Genomic DNA, 16,413 nt, shown 5'->3' with positions numbered 1-16,413 from the left:
ACCGTAGGGAGGTGGAGGTCGCAGCCGCGCCCTTGGCTGCCCAGCCCTCGAGTCTACAGTAGCGTGCGTGGTCTGGTGGCCGCGCAGGTGTGGCTGCAGGTGCTGCAGGGGCAGGCGCGATGCAGTAATTGGCAGGTATGGTGTTCGATAGCTGGCAAAGGGGCCCCTTTGGACAAACCCACCTGGCTGTGTTGGCTCTCGGCTCTCCATCGACTCCATCATACCCCGGCCCGGCCTGCATGCGCTGCTCTGCTCAATCATCTCTGCTCGTCGTCTTTGGCTGCTCCGAGGCTGCGGGTTGCAAGGGCCCCCCCCCTCCGTGCTCCGTGGCGGTCCCACGCCGCCCACGTTTCTATCGAGTATGACCCGCACGCAACCTCTCAGGACGACTCAGGCGACGGGCAGCTCTACTCAGCGAACGTGAGCATCTAGCCTGCGACGTCAGGCCGTCGCAGGGGCAAGAGCTGCACGTTCCAATCGGAATAAGCTTGATGCTATGCGATCATGTCAGGGACAACCCGTCAGCACGTAAGAGAATGAGCACAGTCTCCGCTCGCGTCGGCCATCGTCATCCACCAGCCCGGGGGGAGGGGCCCGCCGCCCACTAGCAGACGCACCTTGACCTGGCTGGGTTGCATTGTTTCAGATCACACCGCACCCCGGCCGCCAACTCGACAACCTTCCCTGCCAGTCTTCTCGTTGCGTGCTCTAAACCCGTCCAAGGTTGTCATTCATCAGACGGTCGGCTCGGCCAGGGCATTGTGTCCGGTTCCCGCTCACCTGACAGACCCTGCACCCCGGAGCCGCCCTGGAGCTGCGCTCATGGTTGCAGCCCTCGCAGCCCGCATACTTGAATACTACCGGATCCCCTCCCTCCGTACATCCCAGTGCTTTGTCCTCCTGGTTGCTTTCCCTTTCTCGCTCATCGCTTTCTGCCTGCTGCCGAGCTACCCAACCGGGAAAGCGCGTCGCCAGCGTCCCCAAGGCCCTCCCCGTGGCTCATCACGCTGCAGAGCACTCGCTTGCTTTACCCTCGACTTGGCCTCCTTCACCAGTTCCCCCCGGCGCCACGACTGCTCTCAGAGAACAGCTCCTGTCTCCTGTGCTGCTGCGTAAGCTACTGCGATCTGAGCCACCAGATTACGGCGGTCAAGCTTGGATCCGATCTCCTGACGACAATGGAACACGGCCTGCTTGACTTGTTCTGACAGCCTTGGCCTGTTTTTTGTTTTTATTCCAGTCTCTCCTTTTGCCAGGTCGCATCCCGAGGCCTTGGGCCCTTTTTTGCTTCTTTTTGATTTCACTTCACCTTGCTGGTCGTTGAGCCATGCCCCTTTTCAAGCCCGGAGCGGCCGCAGGCAGGCCCAAATCCGCCCAGCTCGGCAGCATTCGTGGCCGTATAAGCGGGCCCATTATGGTTGACGACGAGTTCCCGATCAGGACTCCCGGATCTGGCATCGCACATCTGGGAAGCCCTGTGGACTTGCATTCGTCTCCGTCGGCTAGTCCTGACGAGGACAATCAAGTTAGGAATGACCCTTTGAGTGACCAGCCGAACGGGGATGTGTTGCAGCAGTCTCACTTTGACCGCGACACGACCCCCAGCACAGAACCAAGGCAGGCAAGTCAAGCGACCGCAGCACGTTTCTCGACTGCTAGCCATGCGACCGGCAACGACACGCCACAGAGGAAAAAATCAACCTTCAGGTCAGCTTTGAGCAAGTTGTTTGGCAGGAAGAAGAGGGACACCCACAGCCGTAACTCGGGCGCCGAAACTCCATACCAAGCCATTGCTACTCCGGACCAGCACCGAAGTGTAAGTGAGATGAAGATCAAGCGGACTGTCACCACGCGTGCCAATAGAAAATCGGGAACTGACCACAATACCAACAGCAACCCCCTGCCAGGCGTGACTCTCCAATGGAGCAGAGTGAGCCCAAACGATCATTTTCACTCCCAGTCACCGAATATGAGAGAGCATTGCGGTCTCACTCAGTTGGTCCAACTGATATGCTTGCCATTGAGAGCGCACGTAACTCCATGCTCCTGGAGCCAGCCATGCTCAAGAAGAGGGCGGCGTCGTCGAGTCTCATTGTCAGTCCGGTCCGGAGAGACTTTGATGGGGAGCTCATCGGCCTGACGCCACGGCCGGCCAGTATCAATGGTGAGATCCATGTCTCCAATGAGGAGTTGCAGGATCCCAACGAGATCGGGCGTGCTTTGTCGGTCTACGAGTCATCCTCGCAGCGGCCCAGGTCCAAGAGCCTGACCGGTATGCCTGCTTTGGCAGAAGCTGAGGCCACAAGCCGTAACCGAAACGACGAGATTCGTTATTGGAGAGAGAGCTATCAACCCAGGAGCTTGTCGCCTACAAACGAGGATGCACACGAGTCCGCGAGTCACAAGGATTCTGTCAATGATGCCACTGCCGAGACTCCTCGCACGGTGCCTCCAAGTTTCCCTCTCAGCCCAGAAGAGCTTCGTTTCCAGACACCCACAGATAGCCCGGTGCTTTCTCCCCAGCAATTCGCATATGCGGCTCCTTCTCTGGACCATGCGCATTATTCTGAGATGAGCTTGGAAGAACGGGTGGTTGCGCTCGAGGCACATACCCGCAAGCTTGAGAAGCTTGTCTCTCAGCTGTTTGAGCTTGTTTCAGGCGGCGCAGCACTGGGCCGTCCGGGTAATGCCGTGCCCAGGAGCCCGCAATCTCTCGACCGGTCCGCAGCACAGTACGGTACTTCATATTCTACGACACTGCGAGAAAATGCCCCTTCGTCACGGCAAAGTGATGAATCATTCGGTGATGCCTACACCTACGTCGGGTCTAACCCTGCGCCGCCCATCATCACTGAGCGAATGCCCTCGAACAATACGAGTGTCCGTGAGGCGACGAGTCTGCCGACTCTCCCTCGGGACTTTCAACCGTCCCTCGGTGCTGATCACTACACTACACTCAAGGCTCTACTCGATACTGAGCGCGTGAACCGCCAAATGCTGGAAGCCCAAGTCACCAAACTGAGCTACAGACTGAATCGCCTCTCTCGCGCCTCGCAGACTTTGGATTCACGCAAGCGTGGGCTCTACTCGGCTTTTGATGATGATGACGACGACTACGAGGGTTTGCCAAGTGCAACTGACGGCTACGGGTCCGAGATCTTCCAGACGCCTCACGAAGAGTATAATGCTGCAGCGCTCCAGGCATTGTCTGGATTCTCCCCGGACGCTGCGGGAGACAATTTTGACAATGATTCCGACAAGGAGAATCAGGGCACAGCACAGCGCAAGGCACCAAGGACCCTCTCTCTCGGACAACTGACACTCCCCAAGTCAAGCAGGATCCCGACTGATGGAGACGTTCACTTATGACTATATGGACTCCAAGGAGGGGGCCGCAACGCGAGGCACTGAAACAACGGCTTACGAGCGGGCATTTGTACTCCCAGACACGTGCAACCTGGCCTGCAAGACTGGAACATTGAATGTTACTGATCTACCTGGGCTCGTCGCTGATGTCTTGACGGACGAATGATGGATGTAATAAGGCTTTGACAGCATAGCGTAATTTTGCGTAGCGTGCATTTCTTTTGTAGTTGTAATAGTAGCGCGACTTGATACCCTCCACTATTGTTTGCAAGAATTTGTTGCTCGTCGATGTTGTTCGTTGTTTTGTCGCAAACTCACAACGAAGCACGCTACGACCAGGCCTAAGGACAGGGCCAACAGGGCCAACCTTACGTAATTGCGTGAACCACGGTCGCACCCCGTAGAGATGGATCCTGCGAGATCATGTGCGGGTGCAGTTGCAATCGGCACCGGGCAAAGATCGAACGGTCCAAGGACGATACTGCTGACGATCGGACGACGAGCACGGACAGACCCCACGAACTAGACATTTCGAGATGATTACGGCCTGGAAAGGAGGGACCAAAAAGAGAGCGGTGTCAGGTACGCGGCAGCTGTGATTGGCTCGGGTTGGGAGGTACGTACCTCAACCCGAATACGAATGCTGGCACCCTTGGTGGGGGCGAAGTTGCGCATGGCATCGGTTGGTGCAATCTCTCCCTTTTTTCCATTCCCCTTGTCATCAGGGTCGTCCAACACCACAATCTTTCGACTTTCCTCTTGTCTGCGCGACGACGCAAGCGAGTTGTTCTGTGCGGGCCGAGTTTATAAGCTGCACTTGCCTCTCGAGGGTGTCTCTCCCCTTCTAGCCTGTCCAGCGTCTTTTTGTTGATTCACCATTGCGACACGGGCTCATCTCAAGGAGCGGTCAACAGTCACCCCTTTCACTTCACTCGCGCTTCCAACAGCCTGTCACGCACGTGAACGCCCTCGCGCGCTTTACTCAACGCTCACGCATACCGTCCTCGACCCTTCGCGACGAGCCAGACGTAGCACGCAGCCATGGGTTTCCTCGAGGAGTTTGTCGGTCCCGCGACCGACAAGTTCTTGGGGCTCAGTCTGCGCGCCCAGATTGGTGTTGGTCTCGGCGGATTCATCTTCTTCTCAGTCCTCATCAACGTCCTCAACCAGATCCTGTTCAAGAACCCCAACGAGCCTCCGATGGTCTTCCACTGGTTCCCCATCATTGGCAGCACAATTACATATGGCATAGACCCTCCTCGCTGGTTCAAGCAGCAGCGCGAGAAGGTGCGTTCTCTTCACCCTAATGACGCTACAACAGAGGCTACTTTTGTACAAGAGCGTGCTGACCACTCTGCCTTTGTCATAGTATGGCGATATCTTCACCTTTGTCCTTCTCGGCAAGAAGACCACGGTTTACCTTGGCCCCGCCGGCAACGAGTTCATTCTGAACGGCAAGATCAAGGACGTCTCGGCTGAGGAGATCTATACGGTTCTTACAACCCCTGTGTTTGGCAAGGACGTCGTATATGACTGCCCGAACTCCAAGCTCATGGAGCAGAAGAAGGTGCGTTCCTCTTCTATATGTTGACGCTCCGTGATCTCTTGACCAGGCTCGGGTAACAACCTGACCGGCAAGATGGACGCATGCTGACAATTTTCCGATTACAGTTCATGAAGATTGCTCTTTCCACTGCCGCTTTCCAACGCTACGTTCCCATCATCACCGCCGAGGTCGACGACTACTTCAAGCGCTCGGCCGACTTCAAGGGCAAGTCTGGAATCGTCAACATTCCCAAGAGCATGGCCGAGCTCACCATCTTCACCGCTTCCCACACTCTGCAAGGCAGCGAGGTCCGCAGCAAGTTCGACGAGAAGGTTGCCGCTTTGTACCACGATCTCGACATGGGTTTCAGCCCCATCAACTTCGCTCTCTACTGGGCCCCTCTCCCCTGGAACGCGCGCCGTGACCACGCTCAGAGAACTGTCGCCAAGATCTATATGGACGTCATCAAGCAGCGCCGGGCTGCTGGTGCCACCGAGACCGAGGACATGATGTGGCACCTGATGAACTCTACCTACAAGAACGGCACCCCAGTCCCCGACCACGAGGTCGCCCACATGCTGATTGCGCTTTTGATGGCTGGACAGCACTCGTCTTCTTCCACTAGCTCGTGGATCTGCCTCTGGCTCGCCGCCCGTCCTGATGTCATGGAGGCCCTATACCAGGAGCAGATTGAGGTTCTTGGTGCCGATCTCCCCCCTTTGACGTACGAGAATCTGCAGAAACTGTCCCTCAACCAGGCTGTCCTCAAGGAGACCCTCAGACTTCACGCTCCCATCCACTCGATCATGCGCGCCGTCAAGTCCCCCATGCCTGTTCCCAACACACGCTACGTCATCCCCACCAACCACACTCTCCTTGCTGCGTCCGGTGTCTCCGCCTCAGACCCCAAGTACTTCCCTGAGCCTGACTTGTGGGAGCCAACGCGCTGGGACAAGGACTCGCCGATCGCCCCTTCCTCTGCCATCCAGGCTTCTGGTGAGGACGAGGAGAAGATCGACTACGGCTATGGTCTGGTCAGCAAGGGCGCCAACTCCCCGTACCTGCCCTTCGGTGCCGGCCGTCACAGGTGCATTGGTGAGCAGTTTGCTGGTGTGCAGCTGCAGACCATTACGGCTATGCTTGTGCGCAAGTTCAAGTTCTCCAACCCGGACGGCACCACCGGCAAGGTCATTGGCACCGACTACCAGTCTCTTTTCTCGCGGCCCTTGGAGCCTGCCAACATCCGCTGGGAGAAGCGTGACGAGTAGAGGTTGGTACAAGGTGCTTGGGCCTGTATTGCGATGAGACAACGATAATTGCTTAATTTTGGAGTATTTTCGTGTAACATATGTAGGGAGTGTCTCTTTGGGAGAGGAGAATACTTGGGAGCAAAGAAGGCGATGCGACACACTATAGATGAAGGGCAGAGAGCCCCGTGGCCTCCCGTCATTCTTGACGAGCGGAGGTCTAGACACGCATACAATTATTAATAGTATTATAAGCTAATCAAGAACAAGATGCGATACATGCCTTGTGCTTTTTCCTGGAGGTCTGACGGTCACGTAATTAGTCTTTGCATTACCTCTGTGACTGGGAATGTTCTGGGGACGGGGAATTGTGTGATATGTGGCTTCAAAAGTGAATTGCGCGGGAGCGGAGACTTTGTTCAGTTCGTGGCTGCTTTCTGAAAAAAAGTGTCTGGGGCGCCCGTTGCGCGCTGGTGTTGGAACCTTAAATGGTCAAGGGGGCGTGTGAGTGAGTGGATGACGCAAACGGGGTGTCTGAGACCGTCGGGGAGGCACTGGGGTTGTGACCGTGCTAGTGAGCGGACTTGGGAGGCGCATGCTGCCTACCTGCCTACCTGCGTGGGAACACAACTCTCTCAATTTACGAAACCAATCCTTCTGGCGCAGGAAAAGAGACATTCAACCCATTGTCTACTGGTCGGAGCTTGACATTTCTTACTGGGCAACCGGGCGCGCTCACCATTTCCAGGGGTGTCTTGGAGCTGGAGTCATCGTAGACTCTGCCAGCCTGAGCCTCCCGGTGCGCGCGCGCGCACGCACGCGCTGACAGACGAGGATAGCTCTGTGCTCCCACGCGCGCAGTGATCAACAGCACCGCACTTATTGGGGCGTGTTGACCGACCAAACATATCACGACCGTGCATCACAAGGACTCGCCATGACGGAGAACCTGTCGAGATTTCCGACTTCGAAGGGGTGGGAAGATATAGCGACGCAGACGCGCAAGGACCGGGAAATGCCTGGTGTGAACGGCATCAGCAGCAGCAACAACAACTACAACAACAATGGACCCAACAGCACCAGTCCCGGAGGAGCAGCTAATGCAGAATCACCATTCTCGGCACAACAACAACAACAACAACAACAACAACAACAACAACAGCAGAAGCATAGGCTTGGCCCCCTGGTCCGCCTCTGGGGCATCGGCAAGGACGAGCTTCCTCCCGACTCGGCGACGGCAGACGAGCTGCGGACCTTCCTGGCCGCGATCCTCAGCGAGGCCGGGCCCTTTATCGCGTCCGCCACCCCACAGAGCTCGCTCTCCCTGCCGAGCACGGCGTGGAAGCAGGCGCGCGGCCAGAAGAAGCATCGCGACTCGGCGGCGCCGGTGTCGCGGAGCAGCCGTGTCGTGTCGGGCAAGGAGCTGGATCGGATTGTCGGGGAGAAGGCGTTTGTCGTGGGTGCTGAAAACCAGTTCCTGAACGTGCCGGCGCAGCAGGGCGGCTATGATGACGGCGATATAAGTCCCGGTAATGTCAGCCTGCGCGATGGTCACGGGCCGCAGCAGCAGCAGCAGTGGCGACCGCCGACGCAGAAAGCGACGCGGGCACGGCGACAGCGGGACCGGCGGAGTAGCGGAGGTGAGACCTGGTTCTGTCGCCGAAGCGTGCATGAGGATTCTGCTCGGCGCGGGACGGCATCATGGGAGGAATTTGACCGGTACCACCGTCGTGAGCATGCCCAGTCGGAAGTCCGGCTTACGCCTGCTGTCGTCGCGGCGCATGAGGCAGTGAGCTGGCCTGGCTGCGAAGGGGTAGAGGTCAATATGCCGCCTGCGAATGGCAGTGGAGAGACTCAGGGTGGAGATGGGCTTGAGACGTGGGAGGGCTTCAGTCTCAGTATACAAGAGATGAGACATAAGGTCGGCAGGCCGTTGCTCAAAGACCGGACGTTTCCTGTGTTGCAGATGACATGTCGGAGAGTCTTTGGCCGGGACCCAGGTTCAGGATTTACGCCAAATCAACCAGATGATCATGGAATTAGAGTGGAAGCAGGCGGGTACGTGCGAGAACCGGTCTCCGGAGAAGACCAACATGATCAAGTCAACAACGAGGCCAGCGATGGAGGTGAAGTTGTTGAGCCAGGGGTCGACCCCGCGAAGCCATCCAGCAATACGGAAGGCGCAGAAACATCCGCCACGCGCGCTGCGAATGGGGAAACCCAGGAAACCCAGTCTGGGGAGGAGTTCCTGGTTGTGAGCATACCGGTGCCCGACTTTGGCGAGGACAATAGAAGCAAGCTGGCTCGCGAGGATGGCGCCCAGGTGGCTATGTACGTGAGCATCGAGCGGCTCCGTAAGATTCCCAAGACTGGTCAGATCGAATGGGTCATGGCGACGGCGAGTGATGCCGGGGGCGTGCTGCCCATGTGGGTGCAGACGGCAGCCGTGCCTGGCATGCTGTGGAAAGACGTGCCGATGTTCTTCAGTTGGGTGGACAAGCGCCGCCACGCAGAGACTTGAGGTCGACCGGCGACGCAGCGTCTCGAGCATGCCATAAAGGCTCAAACGATTGACTCCCAGAGAAGATGTTCTGGCACTTGCCACATGCGGAATGAGCAGTCATCCTGCCATGACGTCGAGGCCGTAGAGCTCTATCCCAGGGTTGGGACGCTGCGATGATCGGAGATTGAAGAGTCACCAGGCTGCATCCCCTTGAGACGATATCACAGGCGCATCTTCAGCGCAACGTGCTTCTGTATCAAGGCAGGACGCTTAACAATCTCAATATTGGTCACACCATGTCAGCATAATGAGTTCAATAACAATCCCAGGACAGGCTGAGTCAGGCGAGAATTACTGAGCAAGGTGACATCCTTGGGGACATTCGCGAAGCAGTACGGCCAATGTGATGACTGCGGCGTGCTTCCAGGGTCCTGCCTGGCTAGACACACGACACAGCCAAGTCCTTATCGATAGCATTTGGGCAATGACCCGACGTCGCTAAAAATGCCAATCCGATAAAGCAATCGGCTAGTGTCGCATGAGCTTGGTTGCAGAGTGACTCAGTCAGTCGAGCCACCCTTTCTGTGCCCGTCACTCCCTCGCCATCGCCTCCAGCAAGCAATTGTCCTCCAAGCCGAGTGCTGTGGCCGTCCTGGTGTCCCGTCTGCTAGCCTCTGTGTGCGGAGATAAAAGTCCATGGGACCCTGACTCTGTCTTGTGCCGCCGCTCACACCCCACGCTCCCTGATGCGCACCACCTCTCGCCAACTGCTCCAGCTCTGTCCGCGCTACCACTCACACTCCATCCCCATCGCCAAGTTGTCGGCCAGGCTCCCCCTCCGAGCCATCTTGGTGCGCAGGCCGCAATACAGACCTCATCTATACCTCTTTAGAGCCACGATGGCGACCAACAGCGCCCGTGGCAACATTAGTATGTCCTAGACCCCTGGCCTTTTTGGGACCTCCGCTGCCGGCGGCCTACCTCACTCGCCCGCCCTGCATGCAGCCCATGTTACGTCCCTGACCCCACATCGTCAAAGAAAGCCTCCCCCCCCCCCCGCCATGAATCACCCCTCCACTTCGGTCCAAAATCTTGCGTGGCGAGCCGTGCAGAGCAATCGCTGACATCCGGTTTTCTTTCGTCCCAATCAGTTGCCGCAGACGAAGGCAAAGACAATTCCGGCGACACCCCGATCCCTCCCCTCTCGAACGACGTCAAGAAAGCCGTTGCCGAAAGTTCTGCCAACAGCACCGCTGGCCTCCACGCCTCAGGGCAGACCGCAGACATGGAGCAAGCCGCCGCCACAAAGCCCGAGCCCAAGGTCAAGACCGAGAAGGAGCTCGAGCGCGAGCGCAAGAAGGCCGAGAAGAACGCAAAATTCCAGCAAAAGAAGGCCCAGGCTGCACAGGCCCCCCCGCCGCTGGGGCTGACGGCGCGAAGCCCAAGGAGAAGAAGGCCAAGCCTGCAAAGACCGAGGAAGCCCCTCTGCCGCCATATGTCGAGGACACTCCCGCGGGAGAGAAGAAACGTCTGCGATCTCTCGACGACCCTCAGCTCAAGGCCTACAACCCCCTGGCCGTCGAGTCAGCTTGGTATTCTTGGTGGGAAAAGTCTGGCTTCTTCGAGCCGAAGTTCAAGGAGGATGGCAATGTCAAGGATGAGGGCTCTTTTGTTATTGTGATCCCCCCGCCCAACGTCACTGGCGCTTTGCACATGGGCCACGCCCTAGGCAACTCGCTGCAGGACATCATGACCCGGTGGGCGCGTATGCATGGCAAGACTACCTTGTGGCTGCCTGGCTGCGATCATGCCGGTATCGCCACACAGAGCGTCGTTGAGAACATGCTTATGCGGAAAGAGGGAAAGACGCGCCACGACTTGGGTCGGCCGAAATTCATCGAGACTGTCTGGGACTGGAAGGCCGAATACCACACGCGGATCAACAACGCCCAGCGCAAAATGGGTGGTTCCACAGACTGGACCAGGGAGGCCTTCACCATGGACAAGAACCTGTCCGCCGCTGTCACCGAGACTTTCGTCTCGCTGCACGAGGAGGGCATCATCTACAGAGCCAACCGCCTGGTCAACTGGTGCACAAAGCTCAACACTGCCCTCTCGAATCTCGAAGTTACCAACAAGGAGCTTACTGGCCGTACACTCATTGACGTCCCTGGTTACGAGCGCAAGGTCGAGTTCGGCATCATCGTCCACTTCAAATACAAGATCGAAGGGTCTGAAGAGACGATTGAGGTTGCCACAACACGGCCTGAAACCATGCTCGGCGATACCGGTATCGCCGTCCACCCTCAAGACGAGCGCTACAAGCACCTCGTTGGCAAGAAGGCAGTCCACCCCTTCATTGAGGGTCGCCTGATGCCCATTGTCGCAGACGACTATGTGGACAAGGAGTTTGGAACTGGTGCCGTTAAAATCACCCCTGCGCACGACCCCAACGATTTTGCTCTTGGTCAAAGACACAATCTCGAGTTCATCAACATCCTCACAGATGACGGTCTTATGAACGGAAACGCTGGTGCTTACAAGGGCCAGAAGCGCTTCGATGTCCGCTACAGTATCCAAGAAGACCTCAAGAAGGCCGGTCTCTACGTCGACAAGAAGGACAACCCGATGAAGGTTCCCCTGTGTGAGAGGTCAAAGGATGTTATCGAGCCGCTCTTGAAGCCTCAGTGGTGGATGAGAATGAAGGATCTCGCCAAGCCCGCGATCGAGGTTGTCCGCGAGGGACGCATCAAGATCCAGCCAGAGTCAGCCAAGAACAGCTACTTCCGGTGGATGGAGGATATCAACGACTGGTGTCTCTCGAGACAGCTGTGGTGGGGTCACCAGTGCCCTGTCTATTTTGCGACTGTTGAGGGTGAAGAGCCGGACCGGTCTGATGACACGCGGTGGTTCTCGGGACGCACAGAGGAGGAAGCGCATGCCAAGGCTGAGAAGGCTTTGGGCGGGAAGAAGTTCACTCTTGAGCGCGATGCGGACGTGCTTGACACTTGGTTCTCGGCTGGTCTCTGGCCTTTCTCCACACTTGGCTGGCCTAACAAGACTCACGACCTCCAGCACCTGTACCCCACGTCTGTCCTCGAGACTGGCTGGGATATCATGTTCTTCTGGGTTGCGCGTATGATTATGCTTGGCCTGAAGATGGTTGGCGACATCCCCTTCAAGGAGGTCTACTGCCATTCTCTGATCCGAGACTCGGAGGGCCGCAAGATGAGCAAGTCATTGGGCAACGTCATTGATCCCCTCGATGTCATCTACGGCATTCCTCTGGAGAAGTTGCACGAGAAGCTACTGCAGGGTAACCTTCACCCCAGTGAGGTCGAGAAGGCCAAGAAGTACCAAAAGACTGCGTTCCCTGAGGGCATCCCCGAGTGTGGCGCTGACGCCCTGCGCTTCTGCCTTGCCAACTATACCAGCGGCGGCAGTGATGTCAACTTTGACATCAAGGTTATGCACGGCTACCGCAAGTTCTGCAACAAGATCTACCAGGCGACAAAGTACGTCCTTGGCAAGCTCGACAAAGACTACGTCCCCCAGAAGACGGGCAAGCTCACCGGGAAGGAGTCGCTCGCCGAGAAGTGGATCCTGCACAAGATGAACCAGGCTATCAAGGAGGTCAACGAGGCCATCCCGGACCGCGAGTTCATGAAGTCCACCAACATCATCTACGCGTACTGGTACAACCAGTTGTGTGACGTCTACATTGAGAACTCCAAGGCTCTGATTCAAGACGGCCCCAAGGACCAGCAGCAGTCTGCCATCGACACCCTGTACACCACGCTTGAGAATGCGCTGCTGATTATCCACCCCTTCATGCCGTTCCTGACAGAGGAGCTCTGGCAGCGTCTTCCCAGGCGGCCAGACGACAAGACAGAGTCGATCATGATCGCCAAGTACCCTACTTACGACCCAGAGCTCGACAACCCCGAGGCTGAGGCAGCCTATGACCTTGTCATGGGCTGCTCCAAGGGCATCCGGTCCTTGATGGCCGAGTACACGCTCAAGGACGAGGCTCAGGGTAAGTCCCAGATATGTGTGAAGTACCGTTCGTGAACTTATGCTAACCCTCTATTGTTCAGTATACGTCCAAGCCTACGACGAGACCGCGCATAAGACCATCACCGAGCAGGTCCAGTCCATCAAGTCGCTGAGCGGCAAGGGCGTCACGAATATTGAGACGCTCCCGGCCTCCGAGCCGCGTCCGGCGGGCTGCGTCGCGTTCCCCGTCTCGGCCTCGGCCGCCGTCTTCCTATTCGTCAAGGGCCGCGTCGACATGGACAATGAGATTGCAAAGGCCACCAAGAAGCTGGACCGCACGCGCGCCGCCATTGCCAAGCAGCAGAAGCTCCTGTCGGACCTGGGCTATCAACAAAAGGTGGCCGAGGCGCTGCAGGAGGCGGATCGCAAGAAGCTTGCGGACTACGAGTCTGAGGCCAAGGGCTTCGAGGCGACGATCAAGCAGTTTGAGACGCTGAAGCTGGAGTAGATAGAGTTAGAGAGGTGGTTTTCTTGTAAGACGAGAGGTCGGTGATCGGCCTAATCCAGTTTAGGCCACCCGGTTTGGGCAAAACATTAAAACATGACTATACATGTGGTTGTCCCTCAGGTTCCCCTATCAACCCGGGCATTCATTCCAATCTCGACAGCGGTTTTGTGTCTGTAGAAGAGGCAATGGAGTCGTTCGTATTCATTATATTCTCGTCCAGCCTTCCCATCCATGATTGACATACAGAGGTACGGAATCGTGGGTGCGGTACGTGTCCCTGCTCCTAGTTGTTCCTGGGCAGACAGCCATTCCCGCCGCTCGTCATGTATTTGTCTAACGGTCATATATCACTTGGCTTTTTTCGTCGAATCTTCCAATTGGCCGGTTATCACAACAAAGTCCAGAACTCCCTTGACATGAATGGCTTGACTTCGACGACTGCACGACTACGTACTTAGAAGAATGTGGAAAATGAAAAGAGTCCCCATCTCCAGTTTGCAGGCACTCCAATCATGGCTATTCCTGATGTTCGATCCCATTCTCCATGATTGGCATGTATTTCTCAATCCTCATGACCTGTAGCCGAGTCCAATGGACTCTGGTGGTCAGTTCGAGGCTCAAAAACCAGACTTGCACAGAAGCGCGGGGCCGGTCGATTTCCAGAAGATGACTTACGTCCTGCCACACTCCCCTGATCTCCTCGATGATGTCCTTGCTCAGTCTCAACAAGCTAGCCTCAAGCCCGTGGACGTGCGCCAGCAGTGCGTCCCAGTTCCTGTTGACATAGTCCTGCGTCTTGCAGCTGAAGCGGAGCGTGCTCGCGTCAGACTACTGACCACTACCGAAGTACGTCCTCTTCCACTTGCGGTACATGGTCTGGAGGTCGCGCGGGCCCGCGGTGATGTGTTTCTGGAACTGGTGGAATAGCTGGATTGTGGCGAAGAAGGTTTTGCCTTTTGCTGCGACGAGATTCTGGTCGAGGGTCTTGATCTAGTATTGCTCATGTATCAGCATGCTTCAGCTTTTCTAACCTCGGCCGACGATGTAGTAGGGTAAGAGGAGGGTTAAAATAGAAAGAAGAGAGAACGAAAAGAGAGAGAGAGACCCCTCTGGTAAACCACTCACGTCAATATCCAATAACCTTCTCCTGTTCGCTATGGTGGCTTGCCACATATCAAACCAGTCTCCGAAAGTGTTCCACAGAAGCTGTTGGAAAAAAGCGACTCCCTCCGCCCCAGCCGGGCACACAAGACCACGGCTGTCCCAATCATTCACGTTGACGACCAGCGGGCTGTGGGCTTCGTCGGTGAGGACGAAGCCGACAAAGTTGCCGTCGGGCATTGTCGCCGCCGCCGAAGCATTGCCTTGACCATCTCTGGCCGTGGCCACCCGCGCGATCGATGTCCGGCGACTCTCGACGTATATACCTGCAAACTCGTCCCCCAGGGAGCGCCGATCGATCTTCATCCCAGAGACACTTGGCTGTGGATAATGGCCGCGATCCTCGACCGTCCCGCTTTCAAAGTGGTGCACAGTGAGATGCATGTAGATCCAGTGATCGCCGTATGTCTCGAGTGCCCAGTTGTTCCAATCGTCCGCGTTGAGATATGGCTTGACTGCGGGCGGCCCTTCCATGCGAGCATAGGTATGCAACGCATCAAGACACCAAGAGATGTCGCAATCAGGGTATTCGGTAGCGATGTCAACGTCCAGCATGCCTTTGGCGGGGTTGAGCATCAGCAGCATGGTCGCTGCGATGACGGGAAAGGAAACGACGTTGGCATCTGCCCGACAAATGGACCTGAACATCTGTGGTTAGTGAACCAGCGCATGAAATTCGCCCCGTGAGAGCCCCCCTTGGTCTGTTGCTCACCATATTTGGCCGCATCGAGGCCGGGCAGAGCCTGCTGGAGCAGGGTCGCCTTCATCGCGCCAGCTTGGGGTGTCTAATTCCTCCGGCTTTATATGAGGATAGATCATTTGCTGTATTGCTTTTAGTACAGCATGCTCTCATCACCGTCAAGTTAAGAATATGAGCGTTCTTGGACTGCTGTGGGGGAATATAGCAACTCACATTGTCTGCTCTGAGAATCTCTAGAGTCCCCCCATCCCCGGGCGTGATGAATGCGACGGAGAGCCCTTCGCCGGGTAGCAGGCCTTTGGAAGACAACCAGCGGACCATTGGCTCCATTGCAGCCTTGTCGTCGAGATCGCGCCCATTCCAGGCGTCTTTGCTATGTCGATAAAGCTTGACATGACGGCGAGGGGCGTCGTCCGAGGCGGTTGGCCACAGAAGGGCAATCTGTCGAGCAGCCTCCTTGATGTCATGCTCTGGTGTGTTGCTGACGCTCACGTGCGCAAAGGGTATCGCGAGCAAGTCAGGCCCGTCGACAAGCCTGAGGCAAGCAGACCAAGCCGCCTCACCAGGAATATCAACAGTCGCGCGATGAAAGTCGTTGCTGGGCATGGGCCCCCAATGGAGATAGCCATCTTTTGGCCGGTACAGATTTCGTTGAAGGTGACGTTTAGGACGAGGACGAGCTGGGAGGCCAAGCAGGCCAAAGACAGAAAGCAGCTTGTCCCGGAGTTCCTCAAGAACTTGGGGTGTAATGGGCACGAGACCTGGGGTATGTGCTGGCATGGTGGCTTTGTCGTGGCTATTCGTGGCGGGACTGACGAAAGACGTAGGATTCTCTGTATGTAACTCTTGCGAGTTCAAGTTTGCATGCCGTGCTTGGGAGGATGTTGGGCAACCTAAGAAAGCGGACGGAATGGTTAAGAGACGGCCGCTTGTCCTTAAGCCGTTGGCTGGAGCCCCGACTCGACATGGCAAGGCCCAACCGACTCCTAAGCACCAACAAGCTCCTTCGGTCTGCAGCTTGCATGGATCGTCAGCGCATATGTGTGTTGGCTGCATATATCCGCACGGATCCGGGGGCTGATTGGGTGTCTTATGGCTGGGGACCAACATGACCCCGCGACAACACGAGCTTTGTCTCCAAAGAAACGGAAGTTCCAGAGGTTCCCATGGGCTCACGTAGTTACATGTACTGTGCCTCCTCTTGTACATGAGCACCTTCAGACATGTTGGTCTTTGTCGATGGGGAGAAGCCCCTTTGGCCGGTGTGAAGCTGGTGCCAGTAGTCGTCAGATGTGCTGGATGGATTCAAGAGACGTTGAGCAACATTACAACGAGGATTGCATGAATCATGATCTCATAGAACCCTGCAATCCATAGCACTTTATT

General features: G+C 56.6%; 5 protein-coding genes across 5 annotated transcripts; 4 read left to right on the top strand and 1 right to left on the bottom strand.

Annotated features, from left to right (window-relative positions):
• The first annotated feature begins 1,222 nt into the window (after nucleotides 1-1,222).
• On the top strand, nucleotides 1,223-3,673 carry B0I36DRAFT_88686 (uncharacterized protein). Its single transcript, XM_046163520.1, has 2 exons — nucleotides 1,223-1,816; nucleotides 1,894-3,673. The coding sequence occupies exons 1-2, from the start codon at nucleotides 1,328-1,330 to the stop codon at nucleotides 3,367-3,369; spliced, it is 1,965 nt and encodes a 654-aa protein (XP_046015232.1). The 5' UTR covers nucleotides 1,223-1,327; the 3' UTR covers nucleotides 3,370-3,673.
• A 415-nt stretch (nucleotides 3,674-4,088) lies between these two features.
• Nucleotides 4,089-6,502, top strand: B0I36DRAFT_285395 (eburicol 14a-demethylase). Its single transcript, XM_046151584.1, has 3 exons — nucleotides 4,089-4,653; nucleotides 4,736-4,933; nucleotides 5,038-6,502. Exons 1-3 carry the CDS (start codon nucleotides 4,408-4,410, stop codon nucleotides 6,178-6,180), a joined length of 1,587 nt encoding a protein of 528 aa, XP_046015231.1. The 5' UTR covers nucleotides 4,089-4,407; the 3' UTR covers nucleotides 6,181-6,502.
• A 594-nt stretch (nucleotides 6,503-7,096) lies between these two features.
• B0I36DRAFT_346967 (uncharacterized protein) lies at nucleotides 7,097-8,680 on the top strand (the record flags this gene model as incomplete). Its single annotated transcript, XM_046156517.1, has 1 exon — nucleotides 7,097-8,680. One exon carries the CDS (start codon nucleotides 7,097-7,099, stop codon nucleotides 8,678-8,680), a length of 1,584 nt encoding a protein of 527 aa, XP_046015230.1.
• Nucleotides 8,681-9,561: 881 nt separating this feature from the next.
• B0I36DRAFT_360555 (tRNA synthetases class I-domain-containing protein) lies at nucleotides 9,562-13,166 on the top strand (the record flags this gene model as incomplete). Its single annotated transcript, XM_046158331.1, has 4 exons — nucleotides 9,562-9,592; nucleotides 9,814-9,983; nucleotides 10,103-12,698; nucleotides 12,760-13,166. 4 exons carry the CDS (start codon nucleotides 9,562-9,564, stop codon nucleotides 13,164-13,166), a joined length of 3,204 nt encoding a protein of 1,067 aa, XP_046015229.1.
• A 536-nt stretch (nucleotides 13,167-13,702) lies between these two features.
• Nucleotides 13,703-15,900, bottom strand: B0I36DRAFT_88661 (uncharacterized protein). Its single transcript, XM_046163519.1, has 5 exons — nucleotides 15,241-15,900; nucleotides 15,040-15,149; nucleotides 14,292-14,967; nucleotides 13,842-14,156; nucleotides 13,703-13,742 (listed from the first exon to the last, which is right to left on the bottom strand). Exons 1-4 carry the CDS (start codon nucleotides 15,805-15,807, stop codon nucleotides 13,995-13,997), a joined length of 1,515 nt encoding a protein of 504 aa, XP_046015228.1. The 5' UTR covers nucleotides 15,808-15,900; the 3' UTR covers nucleotides 13,703-13,742; nucleotides 13,842-13,994.
• Nucleotides 15,901-16,413: the final 513 nt, after the last annotated feature.

The sequence above is a fragment of the Microdochium trichocladiopsis genome (genome assembly GCF_020744255.1).
Source record: "Microdochium trichocladiopsis strain MPI-CAGE-CH-0230 chromosome Unknown B0I36scaffold_3, whole genome shotgun sequence".
Taxonomy (NCBI): domain Eukaryota; kingdom Fungi; phylum Ascomycota; class Sordariomycetes; order Xylariales; family Microdochiaceae; genus Microdochium; species Microdochium trichocladiopsis.
Note: the sequence above shows the minus strand (reverse complement) of the source record. Positions and strands in the feature narration are given on the sequence as shown.